The sequence below is a fragment of the Hetaerina americana genome, unplaced genomic scaffold, assembly GCF_022747635.1.
Source record: "Hetaerina americana unplaced genomic scaffold, ioHetAmer1.1.p SCAF_3, whole genome shotgun sequence".
Taxonomy (NCBI): domain Eukaryota; kingdom Metazoa; phylum Arthropoda; class Insecta; order Odonata; family Calopterygidae; genus Hetaerina; species Hetaerina americana.
In genome coordinates this window covers 86,031,838-86,052,173 of record NW_027286874.1, presented here as the reverse complement: position 1 = coordinate 86,052,173, position 20,336 = coordinate 86,031,838, and the positions used below count along the sequence as shown (strand labels likewise).

The window sequence follows — 20,336 nt, the reverse complement described above, 5'->3', positions numbered from 1 at the left end:
ATACTAGTATTGAAAATGTGTTATTGTATTCACATTCTAAACTGTAAGAGACTTTTCAATTTCATTTACCAAATCGATTTCATGTCACGTATCAATTTTCACTTATAAATTGATAAGTTAGAATAATGCAGTCATCTGTAAATTAATATTGGTATTTTCTCAGATGAGTGCTAGTCAAGTTTAAAAGAACTGGGTTGCTGATTTGGGAAGGGCTGGGTTCAATTCCAGGTGGTGCACCCCCAGCTTCCATAGAGCTGTGTATTTCTTGAATGCATAATTTTATTAGGAAACAAATGACTGAACTGGCGACGAGACTGTATGACTAGAATTAGTATGAAAATGGAAAATCCAGAGCAAATGATAATAGCCAGCTAAAAGAAGAACATATGCAAATGTCATTTATACAATTCCATCTCAGGGGAAAGGTAAAGTTAATATTTGTTGCATAAATCTTTCTACATATTTCATATTATGAAGATAGAATTATTTTGACTTCTGAAGCATAACATTCAAAATATGATAACCTTAGGTATTTTTTGCCATAATTACTCTAAGAAATAGATTGGTATATTTCATTGAATTTAGTGAAGCAATATGATATCCTCTAATTTTTACACAATAAAAGAAACACATCAAGTTAAAAAAGTTGACAGGAATTAAGTAAACCATTCCAGGGTTGCTCAAAAAACTAATGTTTCAACCTAATGTTCAATGCTTCTCTATCTAGTCTACCATTGGTATACACTTCAGCCTTCTCTTTATAAGCTTTCCATTTAAAGTAACCACCATTATTATCATTAATAATGTACTTGATTCCCTTCCCATGGCCTATAACCATGAACTCGTAGAAGGGCTTGTGTATTCCCATGACCCATAGACCTTAGCTAGTGGGAGCTATATTGCTCCTGATTGAGTCATCCATGCCTGTTAGGTTAAAGTGTGAGAGGTGGAAGAAAGGTTGTCTGTGCAGAATCTTCTCCTTAGTGAGGTGGCCGCAAATACTTCTAACGGCAGTTGTGTGGTCAATTGATTAAAGTGTCACAATAAAAACACTGCTGAGAAAGGCAACAGAAACCATCTCCATTGTTTATCATAGGACTTTATGATGGGCACATTTATGAGGATGATTCCTATAAACTAATGTACTTGGCCTAAAGGGCCATGTTTCATGCCCAGCAGTGGGAGAAGAGAAAAGTTTTGGAATGTGCTATCACATGGGATCCTTGAATGCTGAATTGCCAGTCACAACATTGTAGAAGACATACAGGAAAAGGGCAGAATCAAAATACTGAATTAAAGTTATGGGACAAGGGAATAAGATAATAGGAAGAGGGCAGGAGATTTAAAGAGAAACAGTTTTACACCTGTGTGATGTTAGAAGGCAGGGTAGTGGGGATTACTGGAGTGATAGTTGTAGAATATTACACATTGAATGGGAAGATTAACCAGTATTATTGAACCAAGACATAGAAAAAAGCTTTGCGAGTATAGTGCATGTGAGTGATAGAATAAGTATTTTCAGTAGTAGTAAAATCTTAACCAACGGAGTTGGTTATTGTGCAAGGCTACGCACCCCTCCGCAATCAAAGGGAGGAAGCAATAGGGTATATGATCAGAAAGAGGAAATAATTTCGGGCATCCCTGAGAGAAAAAAATTGATAGTTATGGTTGATTCAAATGTGGTAGTAGTGCATAGAAGTAGGAACTTAATTCATAAAGTCTTCTGATATAGATTGATGAAATAATGAAATGGAGTGGTAATGTAAGCTCATAATTAGGTTGAAGTAAGTACAAAGAAAATTAGGAAAGGGGTAATTAATAGGGCAAAAGAAGCTTTAGGATGCCGTGGAAGAACACAGAGTTTAAAGGGAAGGGTGAAAATGTTGTGCTGTACACAGAGGTGAAAGATCTATCAGGAAGTTTGAAGGGAAAATGTGAGCATATTTTTAGAAATACAGCTTACCATAGCTTAGCACCAAGAAAGAAGACTTGTATGATGCAAAGTAGCTTTCACTGGAAGGGAGGAATTGATGATAGGGTTGTTAATTAAGGCTGTTAAAAACTGTTGAAAACTATAGAGCATATTTTTTTGCACCTGTGGCATGAAGCTGAGGATGTTCTGAGACATCCTGGGGAGTTCAAAACTTCTACAACAAGATGGCAGTGAGCTGATATGACATGGGTGTACAAAAACTGCCTCTAAGTCAGCAAAAATGTATTGACCAAAATAGATTATGTAGAAAAATAATGTTTCAGCTTTAAAATCATGCCAAAATTACTGAAAATATAGCTTTGCTTCTATTTCTGGAAAAGTTTGAGACCTCAACATTGGGATTACCTCTGGGTATCAAGTGTGCTTGGTGGAAAAGAGCGTGAAGTACAAATGAAATGTGCATTCTCTCTGAATTTTGAATTTGAAATGGAAACTCCATTAGTGTGTCACTACATTAGTTAATTTATGCGCTCAACTCTTTCAAAGTTTCTCAGGTATCACAGTCTTCATCCTGAGGGAATGTTTTAGATGCAGTGGGTTATTTTTCATGAAATCAAATCTTTACTTCAATGGATCCTACTGTTTGGGGATTCATGCATGACTGATTTCTCTACTAATTGGTATGTCAAAGTATTTTGAATTTATTTTAAGCTGTATTTTTGTGAACTATAACTTATTATTTTATTCACAAAACAGTTGTTTGTTCTTGAGGAATGAGAGAAGGTAGCTGCGATTTTAGCAGTTTTGTAAAATTGTTCTTTATGTAAAAATGTTATCAAAATGGTAGGCTCTGTGCATCAAATGATAAATGCATATTATAATATGCATTCATGCATGTTTATATATTTTACAACACAAGTAATAATGTGTTTTCTTTCTTTCATTGATATCATTTTATATTTCTGCATGTTTTCTTAGGTGATAGTTCAAAGGAGAGCGATAATGATAAGTGGAGAAATATGGGAGCCTGTAAATCTAAGTGCGGTGCAAGTGAAAAAATATTTAAATATTCCGAAAAGCACTATTTCAACAATTAAAATTCCCTGTTTTCCAATTCCAGGGTAAAATGCTAGTGTTAAACGTTAATAGGGAAAAAATGTATTTTAAGTAATTTTGATTCACAGAAAAAGAGTTCATCATCACTAAAGTATGGTCATTCTGTACATAGCTACTGAAAGGTGATTCGATCAATAAGCTTTAAATAATCGTATCCTAAATTTGGTGAGTGGTCGCCTTACTTCCTAACGCATTTACGATGTATATTTTCCAGCAATATGCTCAAAGCTGTACTGCGTTTAATTCAACAAATACATCTACCAAATTGTTTTCAATTGACACATAAAGTTATTAAGTTTACAAAAACTCATTTACGATATCCCTTATGGATTTCAATTTGCCTCCCTTACTGACTATGCTCTGCGTGGTGGCGCCACCGTCTAAAAACTGGTACAGCTTAATCTAGCTCCGTTCGACAAGTTCGAGCGCATACTGGTTCGTTTGTTGTGATCGTGAATCTGTTATGAATTGAAGGCCATTCGTCCGTTGTTATTGTTGTGAAATTTTGTATATCGTTTTCGTTCTAATGTCGAATTTGTAACTAGATTGTTTTTTTCCTTAAGGTGAGTTAAATCAATTTAATTTTGTTGATTCACTGTGTGTGTATGACAAGCTCTCAAGGACTCCCATCAGGTCGTTAACCTTCAAGTACAAGACTGTAGTTATTAGCATGTTTAGATTAATTTTTGCTATATTATGCACTGATTACTCTTTCGAGATACTTTTGGCGAAAAGTTCATGGTTTCTATTTTATGATAGGGTGGATTATAGCCAAATGTCAGGTTACCTTTCCTTACACTTCATTTTCCGATCTTTTGAATTGCACACCATAGATTTCCCGGAATAGTTTCTTAAATTAAGTGCTCTTCTATATATTTTTATAAATCTAAATTAAGCTCGTTTTACTCAGTCTTGCGAATTAAGTATGCTGCGATGGGATTTTTTTTAAGCGCCTGTTTTAATTATTTGTCCAATGCTTGTTACAGTGATTAAGAGAACAAATGGAAGACTGGCAAAGAGAAGCTCTCCGTCGACACCGAAGAGCGATATTGACTGATTTGCACGTGGATTATGTTTTGGATCACCTTTTGACCCGTCAAATTTTATTCGAAGAGCACAAGGAATATATATTTTCCAAGGTATGATTCATTACTGACGCGCCAAATTCGAATTATTTCTACCGTTAAATCGACTGGCAAATTTTTTCTTTATCCTTAGCACAAAGAATGGTGCTGTGAGGATAAAAAACTATGTGAATTTTACATGGACGATTCACTAATCTGTACATGTTTACTAAAATATCCTGCCCTATAAATTACTTTCAGGACGCAGATGGTCGTGGTATATATGTACCTAGTTGTCTCTGCACTTGGTGTAGTGTATTTATTGCGAACATTTTCTTTTTAATGTAGTTAGGGAGACGAAACCGTGCGCGCCACCTCCTGGATTTACTTCCAACACTGGGAAGGAATGCATATTCTGAATTCGTTGAATCATTGCAAGAGCCATACCAGTGGCTAGCTGACCTTCTCCGAAAAGAAAGTGCAGAAACTCTTACTAAAGGTGAATCCAGTCAGAGTAGTGACTCGGGAAATGGACAAAATCAACAGGCGATTCTGAATCCCGGAGAACTAAAACATTGGCCTGAAAATGTAAGTTTTGTTGACCTTATTTTTCAAAGAATCTCGAGATTTTTACAATGGGAAAAAAATTATATCGTATTTTATTTTGAACTGTAAACTCATTTACATGAATCACCTTCAAAACCGTCTCTTACTAAATAAACCTAACATCCTGCATCCAGCATTTTAAAGAAATTATGCTGTATTTATTTGGTGACATTTGCATGCCACTCTTTTGACCGACTCACTCGCTAAAAAATTGAAATTTTAAGAACCTTTTATTGGGCTGCAAGGTTATTAGGTTAAATTTATGTGGTTAGCATCGAGCTAAATCTCATTAGTCCTGTAGGCATTACTCTCAGAAGCTGTGCCTTTAAGTTTAACTTTGGGTGTGTGTTCTTTTGCTTTGTATTGCTTAGAACTGTATCATGGCATCATCAGTACAAACTGACCCTAGTGGTCTGAGACTTGAAAAGCCTGCAAGAAATGCGTTTGAGTAAATGAACAGCAAAGCTATTTTATTTTGCTCAAAACGGTACTGACATAAGCAGTTGCTAATCTCCAGTATGCACAAAATGAAATTGAAGTAGCGTGCTGATTAAGAAGGACTGTTTGATTGTGTTATGAATAGTATGAGCCACTCGCTTGCACGTGGTCAGCGAGGGTGGACGTGTTTTATCATTGCTCCGAGGAAGTGAAAGTTTGACCAAAATGCCTGGGGAGGTCATTCCGGAGAGTCAAGTGGTGATTCAAGGGCGAGGTCTGTAAAAGCAACTTAAAAAACGGTGCCCAATGCACGGATTGTGGATGTTGGTTACACTTCAAGTGCAGTAAGAAGACCTTGAAGGAGTGTATTCAAGAAGGGTGGAAGTGTGAACAACGTGAAAAGAGTGTTTAAAATGAACTAGGCAAGAAAGACTCCGCAATAGAAAAGCTAAGGAGTGAACTGCAAATGGCTAAGGAATTAATTGCAGCCCTGAAGGATGAAAACGAGATATTAAAATGTCAACTAGATAACAAATGTGAAAGTTTCGAGGCTGTTAGAGACAGGAGATGTAAGAGACGTACGGAAACGAGACCACCAGATAAACGCCGCAGTGCTGATTTGTGTGGAGGAGGCAGCACAAGAGAAGGAAATTCAGTTAGGGAAGGTCAATCGCATCCACAAGGAATGTTTGAATCAAAGAAGAATAAAACAAAGATTAGAATCATGGGGGATTCTATCATAAGATTCAGCGGAGAAGTTTGCGAGGAAGGTGGGGCAACGGTAAATTGCTTCCCAGGGTTAAGAAGGGAGCAACTGCAACACAAAATTGAGGAGATGGAGGGTGAGCGGGAAGAGGAAGTGGTGATCCTACACGTTGGCACAAATGATGTCCGAGAGGCTAAAACAGGTGACCATGTAGTTGGATTGGTGTGGGATATAGCTATGGCAGCAAAGAAGAAGTTTAAAAAGGCAAACATAGTGATTAGTGGGATTATAAGAAAAGATATTTGGGACCACAAAATCGACTATATTAACTAGGAAATTGACTGGGTGTGTCAAAGACTAGGTTTATTCTTTGTTGATACAAACTGATGGATTGATGATGGTGATTTGGGGATAGATGGTGTCCATCTTAACAGAAGGGGCTCCCATAAGCACGGAAGACTACTAGGCAATTTAATGAACACATACAAGAAGCAGGGAAACTTATAGGGGTCAACCGAGGTGGTTTGGAAGTGAAAATCAACAGCCACCACAGAGGCAAAATCACTTTCTGTGCGACAGCCTCATAAAATGGGGAGAGTTCACAGAAGTCTGTCAGACGAAGAAGAACTGAAGCAGGGACTGGGAGCGGAGAGCGGAGGACACTCGACGAGCAGGAAGACAGGGAATGGCAAGGAACGACAGGATGTGTAGCGAGCAGAGTGTTGCCCAGTGGCTCTACAAGCAGACCCGAGGGTTTGCACGGTATAGATGGTAAAATTGAAGGTTAGGGCTTAAATATCCTCCAGGTGAACTGTAGAAGTATCCTCAACAAATCTATGGAATTTGAGACTGTAATAGATTCGTGTAATCCCAACATCATAATTGGCACAGAATCTTGGCTTAACGATAGCATTACACAGGTCGAAATTTTTCTGTTAAATTGTAATGTCTATTGAAGGGATCAAGGTATTCATTTGTGTTTGTAGCAACATATAAGCTTTTTAGATTGGCAACAAAGTAACTGTGAGATGATGTGTGTAAGGATACGTGAAGCAGGAAGTAGCAAATGGTTAAAAATAATTACTCTGTATAGAAGGCCAAGTGAAGGTATGCACTCGTTGGAGATCCTTGCTATTGTTCTGAAATTCCAAGATAACATCATCATAGCCGGGGATTTAAACCTTCCAGAAATAGGGTGGGGGGGCAAAACAGCAGGGGGTGGGCAGACACAAGATCTGGTAAATCGCCTTATTAACGAAGAAGGGTTTACGCAGGTAGTAAATAAGCCCACTAGGGGAGAGAATACTACCTTGATCAAAAAGTTCCCGGAATAACCACCGTGTGGCGCTCCCATCGTTCCGATTTGAGTTCTGTTTTTTTGTTAAATTGGTACATCTGTTGTTGATATTCCCTTTAAATCTTAGTGTCATAACTTGACATTTGCAAAAGTTACGGTCGGTTTTCGGTATGTCCATCAGTGCTTCCTGCGATTTTTCCATTACTTCCTCTCGGCTGCTAAAACGCGTTCCCCGTAATGGTTTTTTAACTCAATTGAACAGAAAGAAGTCACAGGGAGCCAAATCAGGTGAATTCGGTGGCTGTTGGATGGTATTTGTTGCATTTTTCGTCAAAAAATTACGAATAATGATAGCACTGTGCGACGGTGCGTTATCATGGTGCAAAATCCACGAGTTTTCTGCCCACATTTCTGGTCTCTTTCGGCGAATTGCTTCACGCAAACGTCTCATAACGCCCAAATAATACTCTTTGTTTACTGTCTGGCCTTCTGGCAAAAATTCATGATGCACTACACCGTTGTAATCCATGAAAACCGTCAGCATTGCCTTCTTTTTTGACTGAAAACGACGTGGTTTTTTTGGTCTCGGCTCATTTGGTGAACGCCATTCACTTGCCTGATGTCTGGATTGCGTGTCGTACTCATAAACCCACGTCTCGTCTCCAGTAATGATCCTTTTGATGAATGTGGGATCAGATTCAGCCTCGCAAATCATGTCTTTTGCGACGTCAACACGGTCTCTTTTTTGCATGAAATTGAGGTCTTTTGGCACCAACTTTGCTGCTACACGACGGAAACCCAAATCATTAACCACAATGTCTTGGGCGGATCCATAGGCAATGTTCAAGTCCTCCGCTATTTCTCTGATGGTTAATTTGCGGTTATTGACCAACATTTCTTTTACTTTATCAATTTTTTCACCGACTTTCGATGTCGATGGTCTGCCACTGCGTTCATCATCTTCGATTGACTCACGACCACTTCTGAACCGCTCGTGCCACTGGTAAACGACCGTTTTTTTTAGAGAATCGTTGCCGAAACACTTTTCCAACATTTCCAACGTCCGTGCGCCACTAAATCCGTTTTTTACGCAAAATTTAATACAAGTTCTTTGTTGCAAATTTAAATCCATTTCTGAAATTGTAAAAAATCGCCAACACACACAGAGATAGATGTACTCTTGGCTACGTAACTTTTGCAAATGTCAAGTTATGACACTAAGATTTAAAGGGAATATCAACAACAGATGTACCAATTTAACAAAAAAACAGAACTCAAATCGGAACGATGGGAGCGCCACACGGTGGTTATTCCGGGAACTTTTTGATCAAGGTAGTACGCTCCATGTTTTTCTACTTAGACCTCTAAACCTTATCATTAGTATAGATGTCTTTCCGGGAATAAGTGATCACGCAGCAGTGTGTGTTCAAATAGACTGGTATAGATCAACAAAAGGAGGTTATGGGGATGAAAAGAAAATTTGGCAATATACCCGGGCAGATAAGGAAGGGTTTCAGGAATTTTTAAGGGGCAAGTTTCCTGGATGTGCAGGTAGTACAGCTACCATGGAGAAAATGTGGGAAACATTCAAAGAAATAATTCTTGAAGGGCAAATGAAGTATGTTCCCATAAAAAATTTGAAACAGAACACAGATCTGTGGTACCACAACAAAACCATGAAAAAACTCAAGAGAGCGGTAAGAAAGGCACACAGATTAAAGAATGAAAGTAAAGAAATGTCACACCATTACTGGACCTTGGTCCGGAACCTAAATAGGGAAAAGAAGAAGGCAAAGGAAAAATTTCTTATACATGCAATTCTGAAAGACAATGCAATGAAATTCTATAGATACATGAGAACGAGGAAAGACAACAGGGTACCTGTGAATATATTAAAAACTAAGGAAAATGGCATTGTAACTGACACTGTAGAAATAGCTGATATGTTCAACTCCTGCTTTACGGATGTTGTTCAGGGAATAGAAAACAAAAAGGAAAATAAGGCTTGCCTAAATAGCTCAGAAACGACAGAGAACTTCATCAGGGGAACAGCACAAAAGAGCTCGCTTCCCTCAACAAACGGTATTATCGTGGAGGACTCGTATTTTGTAAAAAAAATAAGGAGGATGAGGAAAAATAAGTCATTTGGACCGGGTAATATATAAATTTACATTCTAAAACGGGGTGATACTGCAATAGCTTTGTACCTGAGTCATCTATTCAAAGTAACTTTAAATAATGATGCCTTGCCCAATGATTGGAAAAATTCAAATATTGTACCAATTTTCAAGAAAGGGGATAAAACCATTGCTAACAATTATAGACCAGGAAGCATAACCTCAGTTGTTTGCAAAATAATGGAAAAAAGAATCTCTGACTACATTCTGGAATGGTGGACAATAGATAGATGGCTATTCAAACACCAACATGGGTTTAGAATGGGATACTCGTGTGAAACGCAGCTTTTGGGATTTGGCCAATAAATCGGCAACACAATAGATGAAGGAAAGTATGTGGATGCAGTAATTGTTGATTTTTCGGCAGCTTTTGACCGAGTGCCTCACGATAAATTATTGTTAAAGTTAGATTTGTTACCATTGGATTTGAGAGTAAAACAATGGATAAAAATTTTTCTTAGAGGCAGAACAAAAAGTAAAATTAGGGGATACATTTTCAAATGAGGCGAGCTGTTTAGCAGGAGTTCCAGAAGGCAGTGTTCTAGGGCCATTACTCTTCCTTATTTACGTAAACGATCTACCAAACAATTTACATTCCCAAATAAGACTTTGCTGATGACTGCATTATATACAGACGGATAGAGCATGTAAATGACCGGGTAATACTACAAAATGACATCAATCGCCTTGGTGACTGGGTTACAAATAATAATATGGGCATTGATATAAGTAAGAGCAATTGCCATAGTTCAAAGGAAGGTAGCAAGATATGTACTCGGAAGGTACAAAAAAACAGATAGTGTCACAGAAATGCTAGATATACTGAAACAGGAGAGTTTGAAAAATAGAAGAAAAAGGAGTAGGTTAGGCGCGATGTATAGAATTGTTAAAAAGGACAATGCGTGGGAAGATTTATGGCAAGGGATAGAAAAGCCTAACTTAGAGGGAAAAAACGACCATAGTTTCAAAATAAAAATAAGGATGCAAAAAACAAATAAGAAAAAATACTCTTTTTTAAATAGAACTATTATTGATTGGAACCAGCTGCCTGGAGGTTTGTTTGAGCCCTTTCCATCCCATTTTAGAATTTTTAAGTATAATTGTAAAGAAGCCACTGGGTAATACACTTCATTGTAGTTATTAAAATATTGTTTGTATGTGATGTGGACGGCATTTTGTATGTGATGTGGAAGTTTGTTTGTATGTGATGAGAAAGTGGCATTTTATGTAAGAATATTTCGTCTCTTATCTGTTTTTCTAGTGCGTGTATGTATGTAATTTTCGTTGTAAGAGTTATCATTGATCAAACTTGACCGTTTCTGCCAGGAAGATTGCCTAATTGCAAAGTGATTCTAAAATAATAATAATAATAGTATCATAAAATTAGGCACCCATTTTTGGCAGTGCGCCTGTTAGATGCTATGGAACTTTTAAATTTCAAAGGCTATTATGTTGGGCAATCAGGGATGTCGGCCAATCTATCACTAGATATTAGTTTTGGTGGTCTCACACCATTGTGACTCACTTTCCCCCTTATATCATGAACATCAGTTTCATGTCAGTTGAAGTGCAGTCCAGATATGGACATGTTTATTCCCTATGCAGTAGAGACATGGAGTAGTACTCTAGCTGTCCAGTATGTGATTGTGTGGCTTGTGGAAAGGTTCATTGCAAAACTTATGCAAGTATATTTTCATACTGGAAACTTATGCTCCTTATTTCCCTGGTTCTAACTGGATGAGGGTCAAGCCTTTCTATATATTATACAAATTAGGAACTTCATAAATTCCAGGACGATGAAGAGATTTTAATTGGTGATGCTGCACCATACATGGGTGTGTGTCTTTGACCATGATATTCCTCGTGCCAATATACTCATTATAATACTACCAGGTGTTCCTCATCAGGTATCATATTATTTCAGATTCATCCTAGGTGTAAAAGAATAATTCATTAAATGGTGTAAATGTGATTTTATGTCAATACAACAAACCGGATGTCCTCTCAAATTTAGTTCGGAGTTAGCATACCAATTTATACACATCCAAAACTGAGCCCCAGGAAATAGTTTTGTGAATAAACAATTTTTTCATGTTTTATGAATTGTGAAAATATCATCGGAGTATTTGCGAAGTCCTGGCTAGAATCAAGGCTAGAATTTCCCTTTTTTTGCTAATGAAATTTCAATAAGACAATTGTGATTGCTCGGATGTTTGCCTTTTCTGTATAGGAGACTTAAGATTCAAGTCATATTTTGTAGTAAGGATATTGATTAGCAAAGAGAGGCTATAACAAGTAGGTTCCACTGTCCTTCCTGGGAATGGAAGTGAATTCAAATTACAATTTAATACTGATATAGTGCAGTGTCTGATTCGAGAGGATGAAGCAGAGAATACGGTTGATTGAATGGAATGTAGAGGCGTTGACAAGTATGCAATGAAAAAATCCAAGGAGGCAGTGGAAAATTTATGAGTGAGGACAAGGAGATAGGTAGGTTAGAAGAAGGATGGAAACAAATCAAAATTGTTAATTAAACTATAAAAAAAGTTAATAAGAAAAGGGCTGGGAAGCCATGAATTATACCTGAGACAATGAAGAAGATAGAGGAGAGAATTAAGTGGAAGAACACAATTACAGAATTATGTAGAAGGGAGTGCAAAGAGAATAAGCTAAGGGTGCAAATTAATTTGGTTAAAGAAGTATGGTATATTGGAGGACAGAGTGCAAGGATGAAAGTTCACAAAAGAAGATTAAAATGGGTGTTTTGTACATAGAGGTCAATGATCTATCAGGAAATAAGAAGGGAAATTCAATGAACATCATTAGAGATATGGCAGGACAATAATTGATTGAATCAAGAAAGATTCAGTAATGATGGAGGGAATAAATCTATATGGTTAAGACATAAGGGCAGCAAGTGTAGACATAGAAAGGGAAAATGATGTAGATTGGGATAGTTTAGGACCAGGCAGGCTTTATTGCGAGATAGAAAGGGGGTCAAGGGAATTGACATCAAATGAAGCCATAGGAATGGCTTATATTCCTGTGGAACTAGTTAAGGTTTAAGGAAAGTGTGATAGGAAGAGTTTTTATGGGTTAATCTGTAGTATTTATGAGGAAGGAATGCGATCGTGAGATTTCGCTAGATCTATGTTAGTTTCCATCCCAAAAAAGGGAAAGGCAGCCCCAGCAACAATAAGTCTGATTCCACAATCAGCAAAAGTGTTGCCTTGGGTAATCAATAAAAGGAAGGAGAGGAAGGCAAATGATTACTGAGGGGATGATCAGTTAAGGTTGAGGAATGGGAAAGGTATTTGTCGTGATGCATTAGCTGTGATGCAATCACCAATAGCTGCGTGAGCAATAGCTGTGATGAGATCACCAATGGAAAGAAACTTAGAGTAAAATCAGGATGTATTTGTTCATTTTATAGATTTCGAGGTGTTTAATTGGGTAAATTTGGTAGCATAATCAGGATGTATTTGTTCGTTTTATAGATTTCGAGGTGTTTAATAGGGTAAATTTGGTAGCATAAATACATTTATTACCTGACCATCAATGGCGACTCAGGAGCGAGTAGTGGATGGAGTATCTGAATGTGAATGGTGTGAGGGAGAAGAGTAAGACCAGTGTGTCCATATTCATCCATGCTTTTGAACATGTATAGTAAAAGTAACATTGGAAAGAACCGGAAAAAGGAATTAAATTTTCTGGGGAATTGATCAGTTTCGTTTGTGGATGATCAAGCTTTAGTTTTCCAGTCAGCCAAGGGGTTACAAAAATGCTAAGTGAATAAGAAAGGGGATTGAGATGGTGCTATCGCACTGGCCTATCACCCAGAGGGCCCGGGTTCAAATCCTAGTGGCGTTGAACATTTTTAAGCGGTATCTCAATCCCTACTTGAGGTGCTTTGTGGAGGGATTTTTGAGTGAGTACGCCATCTGTTAGATGGGGCAAAGGTGTGGACCCATCGGCACCTTTTGTTAAGAGTAGGCTAATGCCGATGTCAGGTTTCTCTCTTCCCTTCATCCTTTCCTGTCTATCCTTAATGGTTTAAATGGCCTTAGCTGTTGGTCCGCCTACCCTAAATACTACTCTTACTGAATAAGAAAACCATTGTGATAGGTATGGAATGAGAAGTGACTTAAAATAAAGGTTTTAGGATATTTGAGGCAGAGGAATTTAATTTTTCGACAACTTGTGGGATACAGGAATAATTCATGCACTAGCAACACTTTCAAGTTTCTTTCTATTAGACAAATAATATTTCAATTTATTTCATGTAAAAATATAAATGAATTAATTGGGGTATTAGTATTAGAAAAAATGTAATGGTTGGTGATATTATTGACAAAAAAACCTTAGTTGATCAATTCTCATGGATGTTTTGTTCGTTCATTTTTCAGGTGACCTATCTAATGTCCACTATTGGGAATCGCATGTGTGGAGTTGGTGATGCCATCAATTTAATTATGCAGTCATCAAGCACTTGTGTTTGTAGAAAGAACTCTAATAACTTATCTGAGAATGGGCCGACGATTCCGCATGCCAGCAAACGTATAGCAATGGATAGACTGAGAGGGGGTGGTGATAGTGAAGATGATACTGTGCTATCAGAGAAAGAAAATCTTGAAATTCCACCTCCTAGCCATTCACTCCTTGAAAATTCCCTTGATCTCCATGGAAATAAGCCCTCCAAAAACATTGTTGGTGAATCAAAGAATATGGAAGGAGTTGCAGCAATAGAAAAAATCATAGATAGTGCCTATCCTCATGAAAACAGTACTGATGGCATGCATGCAGGTGGTGTCATCTGCAATGGAGAAGATTGTGAAAAATCCTGGACTAGTCTTGATGGAAGTGAACTCCATAGCGACTTACCTGATTCTGGTAACACTGGAGATGGGGATCTGTGACTAATACAAGAGGGATACCATCCATTGTAAAATCATCCCAGAAAATAGAATCCCTTAATTCAACAAGATTTTGAAAATTGAAAAGTTGCTCAAATGGACCTTTGTGGTTAGTATTTTATGTTGATTGTAGATATGCACTAGTCTAGTTGTTGCCATTATTGCACGTTGAAGTCATTTTGAAATGATAGCTGAATGCTATTGCCATGTCTATTATTCTTTGGGGAACGTTAATTTTCTTGCCTCCAGCAAAAGGCAAGAAAATATATTCCCCTATTTAATGATAGTTTTAAATGGTATTAAGACATGCTTAATTAATTCTGCTGGCTATATTTTAACTGCTTCATAATCACCAATATGCCAGGAAGTGCTGTAAGGCTACATTGTATGGTGTTAAATGCATTGGTATTGGTAATTGAAAAATTGTTAGTTACACTATCAAGCTTTTCATTGTGGATGTTGATTATATGCAGTTGTGTTTTTAAGAACCCAGTTGAAAATCCACATGGAATAAAATTAGGCATCTTGTAGCTAGAGATTACGGTGATAATTTTTGTAAGTTATCATTCCATAAAAAAATCGTAATTTCCAGTAATATTTAGGACATCAACAGACAATAAGGCTCCAATCATGTTGAGGAGGTTAATTGATATACATTGGACCCAGCCAAAGGGATCCCTGGACTCCACATAAGTTGGTCATTTCAAGCAGTTTCTTAGATGTTATTAATATGAAATGTCAGCGTTGCTTGTTGATTGGCGACCTTGTGCTTACTCTGTATTTTTTATTAAATTCACTCTTTTCTCTGAATAAGAAATCAACCCAAATGTTATTGATTCACTGTTTTATTCTTATCACATAGGTTTTGGAAACTATTCAACGAGTGGGGAACCTTATTAGAAATGGAATTTAGTGAGCTCACTTCGACTTGTTTTGTAGTGACGATTACCCTTCAGTACGCTGAAGAGGGCTACTTTGTGGCCGAAATACGCGTATTCGTATTCACCTTTCTTATCCTCTCCTTTTTTACCTTTTACCCCTTTTACCTACCTCATTTTCCTTTTTTACCTTTACCCTTTTTGACTTGTGGCGCTAGCCAATTAATTTCATTTTCACTTTGTTTAGAAAGGTAAACTGTTTACGGCTATTGGAGTTTCAAATTTATTATATATTACTAGCCGTAAGAGCTCATTTCTATCAACTTCCCGTTCCAAGCGCAGATAAGTTGCCATGTACATGTATGAGGACTATTATAACTTTGATTATGCACACAGCTATGGTAGTATTTGGTATTATCAACAGAAGGATGGAGAAGAAAACAAATGATAATCTATTTAGGGAATGATAAGTTTAGGTTCCGGAAAGATAGATAGATAGTTAGATAGAGGTCTCTATTTGGGCGAAATTGAGACCAAATGGTCCCTTCTTACATTTAACCCATCGTCGTATACATATTATATTAGGCATTAAACTTATAGTTACATTCATATGTACAGATAAATACATAAAGACAGACATAAATTCATTTAGGACAGATTTGCGCATCGGAAAGAAAAAAGTATATACTACCTTGATCAAAAAGTTCCCGGAATAACCACCGTGTGGCGCTCCCATCGTTCCGATTTGAGTTCTGTTTTTTTTGTTAAATTGGTACATCTGTTGTTGATATTCCCTTTAAATCTTAGTGTCATAACTTGACATTTGCAAAAGTTACGTAGCCAAGAGTACATCTATCTCTGTGTGTGTTGGCGATTTTTTACAATTTCAGAAATGGATTTAAATTTGCAACAACGAACTTGTATTAAATTTTGCATAAAAAACGGATTTAGTGGCGCACGGACGTTGGAAATGTTGGAAAAGTGTTTCGGCAACGATTCTCTAAAAAAAACGGTCGTTTACCAGTGGCACGAGCGGTTCAGAAGTGGTCGTGAGTCAATCGAAGATGATGAACGCAGTGGCAGACCATCGACATCGAAAGTCGGTGAAAAAATTGATAAAGTAAAAGAAATGTTGGTCAATAACCGCAAATTAACCATCAGAGAAATAGCGGAGGACTTGAACATTGCCTATGGATCCGCCCAAGACATTGTGGTTAATGATTTGGGTTTCCGTCGTGTAGCATGCCAAAAGACCTCAATTTCATGCAAAAAAGAGACCGTGTTGACGTCGCAAAAGACATGATTTGCGAGGCTGAATCCGATCCCACATTCATCAAAAGGATCATTACTGGAGACGAGACGTGGGTTTATGAGTACGACACGCAATCCAGACATCAGGCAAGTGAATGGCGTTCACCAAATGAGCCGAGACCAAAAAAACCACGTCGTTTTCAGTCAAAAAAGAAGGCAATGCTGACGGTTTTCATGGATTACAACGGTGTAGTGCATCATGAATTTTTGCCAGAAGGCCAGACAGTAAACAAAGAGTATTATTTGGGCGTTATGAGACGTTTGCGTGAAGCAATTCGCCGAAAGAGACCAGAAATGTGGGCAGAAAACTCGTGGATTTTGCACCATGATAACGCACCGTCGCACAGTGCTATCATTATTCGTAATTTTTTGACGAAAAATGCAACAAATACCATCCAACAGCCACCGAATTCACCTGATTTGGCTCCCTGTGACTTCTTTCTGTTCAATCGAGTTAAAAAACCATTACGGGGAACGCGTTTTAGCAGCCGAGAGGAAGTAATGGAAAAATCGCAGGAAGCACTGATGGACATACCGAAAACCGAATATAAAAAATGTTTCGAGGATTGGATCAAGCGCTGGCATAAGTGTGTTGCAGTCGATGGGGATTACTTTGAAGGGGACAATATAGATTTAGATGAATAAACTTGTATTTTTAATATTCTGAATAAATTCCGGGAAATTTTTGATCAAGGTAGTATATACACATACACACACATACATACATATATGCATACACATACCTACACATATACATACATATCCACACAGAGGAGAGAGGAGAGGAGCTTTGATGTCAAAGCAGTAATATCACTGATAGAATTAAATATAGGATAAATCAGGCATATGTATGCTTATTGGGTTTCATGAAGTTATTTGATTCAGTAAATTAGGTAAATTAATAAATGCATCACAAAATATAGAAGTAGAGTGGAGGGGTGGACAAAGATAAAACCTGTACATGTCTTGGACTGCAGAGTTGCATATGGAGGGTCTGGATGGACTGTGTTATGAAGGTAGGGGAAGACAGGGCTGTCCACTATCACCCCTGATTTTCAACAAATAAATAAAAGCATGAGCTACAGGAAGATGGGAAAAATTGGAGGTATGAATGGAAGTAGGTGAGGAATTCACGAAATAAGTTAGATTTTCAGATGATCAAGCTTCAGTTAGCCAGTCGGCCAAAGGGTTGCAATCACAGCCGATACTATTAGAAAATCATTTTTATTGGTATTGTAGGCAATAAATTTTTTAAATGAAGGCAATGAGGTTTTCAAAATGTAGGAAGGCAAAGTTACCTGTAAAACCCACATGCTACAGGACCTGTAGCATATGTTCCACCTGTTCTACATGCCTCTAGAACAGGTGGAATAAGGAGGAACTGTTTTAGGCGAGATGATCAAAGTAGTTGGTTGTTAGAAGAATAGTATTCTGCCAAGAAGCTTCCCCGAGCTAGAGGCAGTTGATGATAGGGATTTTGAGTTAGAAAGTAAAGCAAAGATAGGGAATATGGAATATAGTGTTGTTTTGTATAGCCCTGAATCTAGGTCATTGAAGCAATGTGATAGGTTTAGATGTGTGAGGTTTATGAGATATGGGTTTGTAGAATGATCAAAAATGTAAAATGGTTGGATGGTAAAGAAAAAAAATGAGGAACAATTTGACATGAAAGGGTTATTGTGAGGAATTTGGAGGAGGACATAAAAGTGGTTGCAGGGCATTTAGATGGGTGATGAAATACTGAAGACCTTAATGAACAGGTGAATGTTTGGCTGGCAAGGTAGGAAAAGAGGAGGCTTGCTGGATGGAATAAAGGGATGTAGAAAGTATGCCGTAGACATGTTTATTGTAGCTACTGTTGTAAAACAAAACTTTTAGTACTGATGTATTATTGTGTACTTAGGTATCACAAAAAAATTGTAGGCAACTTGAAGTTGTTATGTTATGCCATTTCAGTTGAGGCTTAGAAATGTAGCTATTGCTAGTCTTTATCCTCATCCAAAATTTACCTTAAGTGATAGACTTCCTTTAATGATAATGGGAATACTAACTAAGGGTTCTGGTAATGGGTATTGGGTTATGTACGTTTCTATGTTTCTGTCTGCTGAAGACTTTCTGTTAGTTGTAATATTTGAAATCAAGCATTTCTACTGAAACATTTGTGGAGGTGTTCATCTAACTCAGTGGAAATGAAGTTTCATATCATTCATATGACTTCAGCAGGTCTAATCAACATCTTGTGATACATTGTCAAGTAAGAAATGATGTAATGAATAGTCATTTTTGGCTTCTGATGATGAGATATCCGAAGAGAGATGAAATGCCGTAATGATAACGAGGGGTCATTGCCGTGAATGAATCCAGAAATGCTTGATCTTCAATTAATTACCTGTATGAAGAATTTATCATTCTCTATCTAATGGTCTCGTTTCTCTTTATTCAGACCCAGCTAATGACTTAATGGAGGACAACATGTGGAAGTTTGCAGTGACTGACCGACAATGATTCCAACTTGATATTAAATCCTGTTTTAAAAGAAATACAGACTTTAATTGATGCTCTTTTTATATGCACTCACTTAAAAAATGATATTAAATCTGGTTTTAATGATGTTGGAGGGTTAATTTAAATGACCATAACTGATGTTTTCTTGTTTTTGCAGGATATGACAGTTCATATAAGAATGTCTGTAGAAGGAAGAAAAAATTTGAAAGTTGACACTTGAATAAAATTTAACATAATTTTGTGCTAATGTTGTTGCTCCTATATTGCACTGGGTAAAATATTACTTTTTGAGCAAGATAACCAATGAGTCTGCATTGTGATGGATTTTATTGGCTGGCTCCAAATTTTATTTGATTTGTAAAGTTTTAAAAAAGTTTAAACAATTAATTTATTCTTAAAATTTACGTATAAAATTATTTGAAACCAACAATATTTGTCAAGTTGTATAAATGCTATAAAATTGAATCATTAAATTTATATATAATACATTGTATATATTTATATTTACGTTCACAAAAATGTTTTTCAAATGACGAAAGGAATTGTGATCATGTTATTCTTTAATATCACATTAAGTGACTTGCTTTTGATACATGTACTATCATTTGTAAATCGTGTCGTGTTTTAGTGTGTTTTATTTTTTTATTTTAAAAAGTTATGCAATGTAGTCCAGCCATTGGGACAAGTAACAGATTAAGATAGTACCAATATTGGTATTCAGGCTCTTTCAAATCAAATGTGCATTAATTTTCTATAAATTATATTAATTTGACATGTCTTTTATGTAACCATTTGAGAATATCTTATTGCAACTGAAAGTATATTCCGGATAATCTATTTAAGTTAAAGTATAAAGCAAATGAATAATTACTTTCACTGATACCAGGTAGGAATGTGAATGTTATTATTTAAAGTAATTCCTGTAGGTATAGAAGTTACTAACCTTATTTCAACTCATTTTCCACGTTTGCTGAAGATGTTTATGCTAACTCCATTATGTTGTTAGTTCTTTTCTGCAATGTAAAATTATTTACGCCATCAAAAAATAAAACATTGGATTGATTAAAAATCAAGTGTGTATACTAATTTTTGTTGAAATGTTTACCACATGATTATTTATTGCAATATAGTCAACGGTTGTCATTATCATTAGTTCTCGATGACAGTCATTCAACCTTTCCAGATTTTAATATGGTTGTCTTAGCTGGATCTCACGAGAATATGTAACTGTGTTTCTAATATTTCTCCAATATCTGATTCTGTTTTTAATACCGTGTGCCTCTGCCTAAGTTGGATGTCAGGTCTAATGGTCTAACCTCTTATCAAGATCATTTATATTTTTTATTAAAATTCATTTTGCCTACATTTTTGTTGATATTTACCATTTTTCCT

General features: G+C 36.8%; 1 protein-coding gene across 2 annotated transcripts; it reads left to right on the top strand.

The window, feature by feature from the left end:
- The first annotated feature begins 3,471 nt into the window (after positions 1 to 3,471).
- On the top strand, positions 3,472 to 19,921 carry LOC139690611 (uncharacterized). Of its 2 annotated transcripts, XR_011701485.1 has the most exons (5): positions 3,472 to 3,612; positions 4,036 to 4,188; positions 4,462 to 4,701; positions 13,744 to 14,359; positions 18,883 to 19,921. XR_011701485.1 is itself a non-coding variant. In XM_071588093.1 (4 exons), the coding sequence occupies exons 2-4, from the start codon at positions 4,051 to 4,053 to the stop codon at positions 14,251 to 14,253; spliced, it is 888 nt and encodes a 295-aa protein (XP_071444194.1). In that variant the 5' UTR covers positions 3,472 to 3,612; positions 4,036 to 4,050; the 3' UTR covers positions 14,254 to 14,400. The 2 variants fall into 2 exon arrangements, 1 of the variants encoding a protein (XP_071444194.1); XM_071588093.1 differs by lacking the exon at positions 18,883 to 19,921 and having other exon boundaries at positions 13,744 to 14,400.
- The last annotated feature ends 415 nt before the right edge of the window (positions 19,922 to 20,336 follow it).

Coding starts and splice junctions, on each gene's coding strand:
- LOC139690611 (XM_071588093.1), top strand. CDS start 4,051: ATGGAAGACTGGCAAAGAGAAGCTCTCCGTCGACACCGAAGAGCGATA. Junction 4,189..4,461: donor AGGAATATATATTTTCCAAG/GTATGATTCATT, acceptor TTTTTAATGTAG/TTAGGGAGACGAAACCGTGC. Junction 4,702..13,743: donor TAAAACATTGGCCTGAAAAT/GTAAGTTTTGTT, acceptor TTCATTTTTCAG/GTGACCTATCTAATGTCCAC.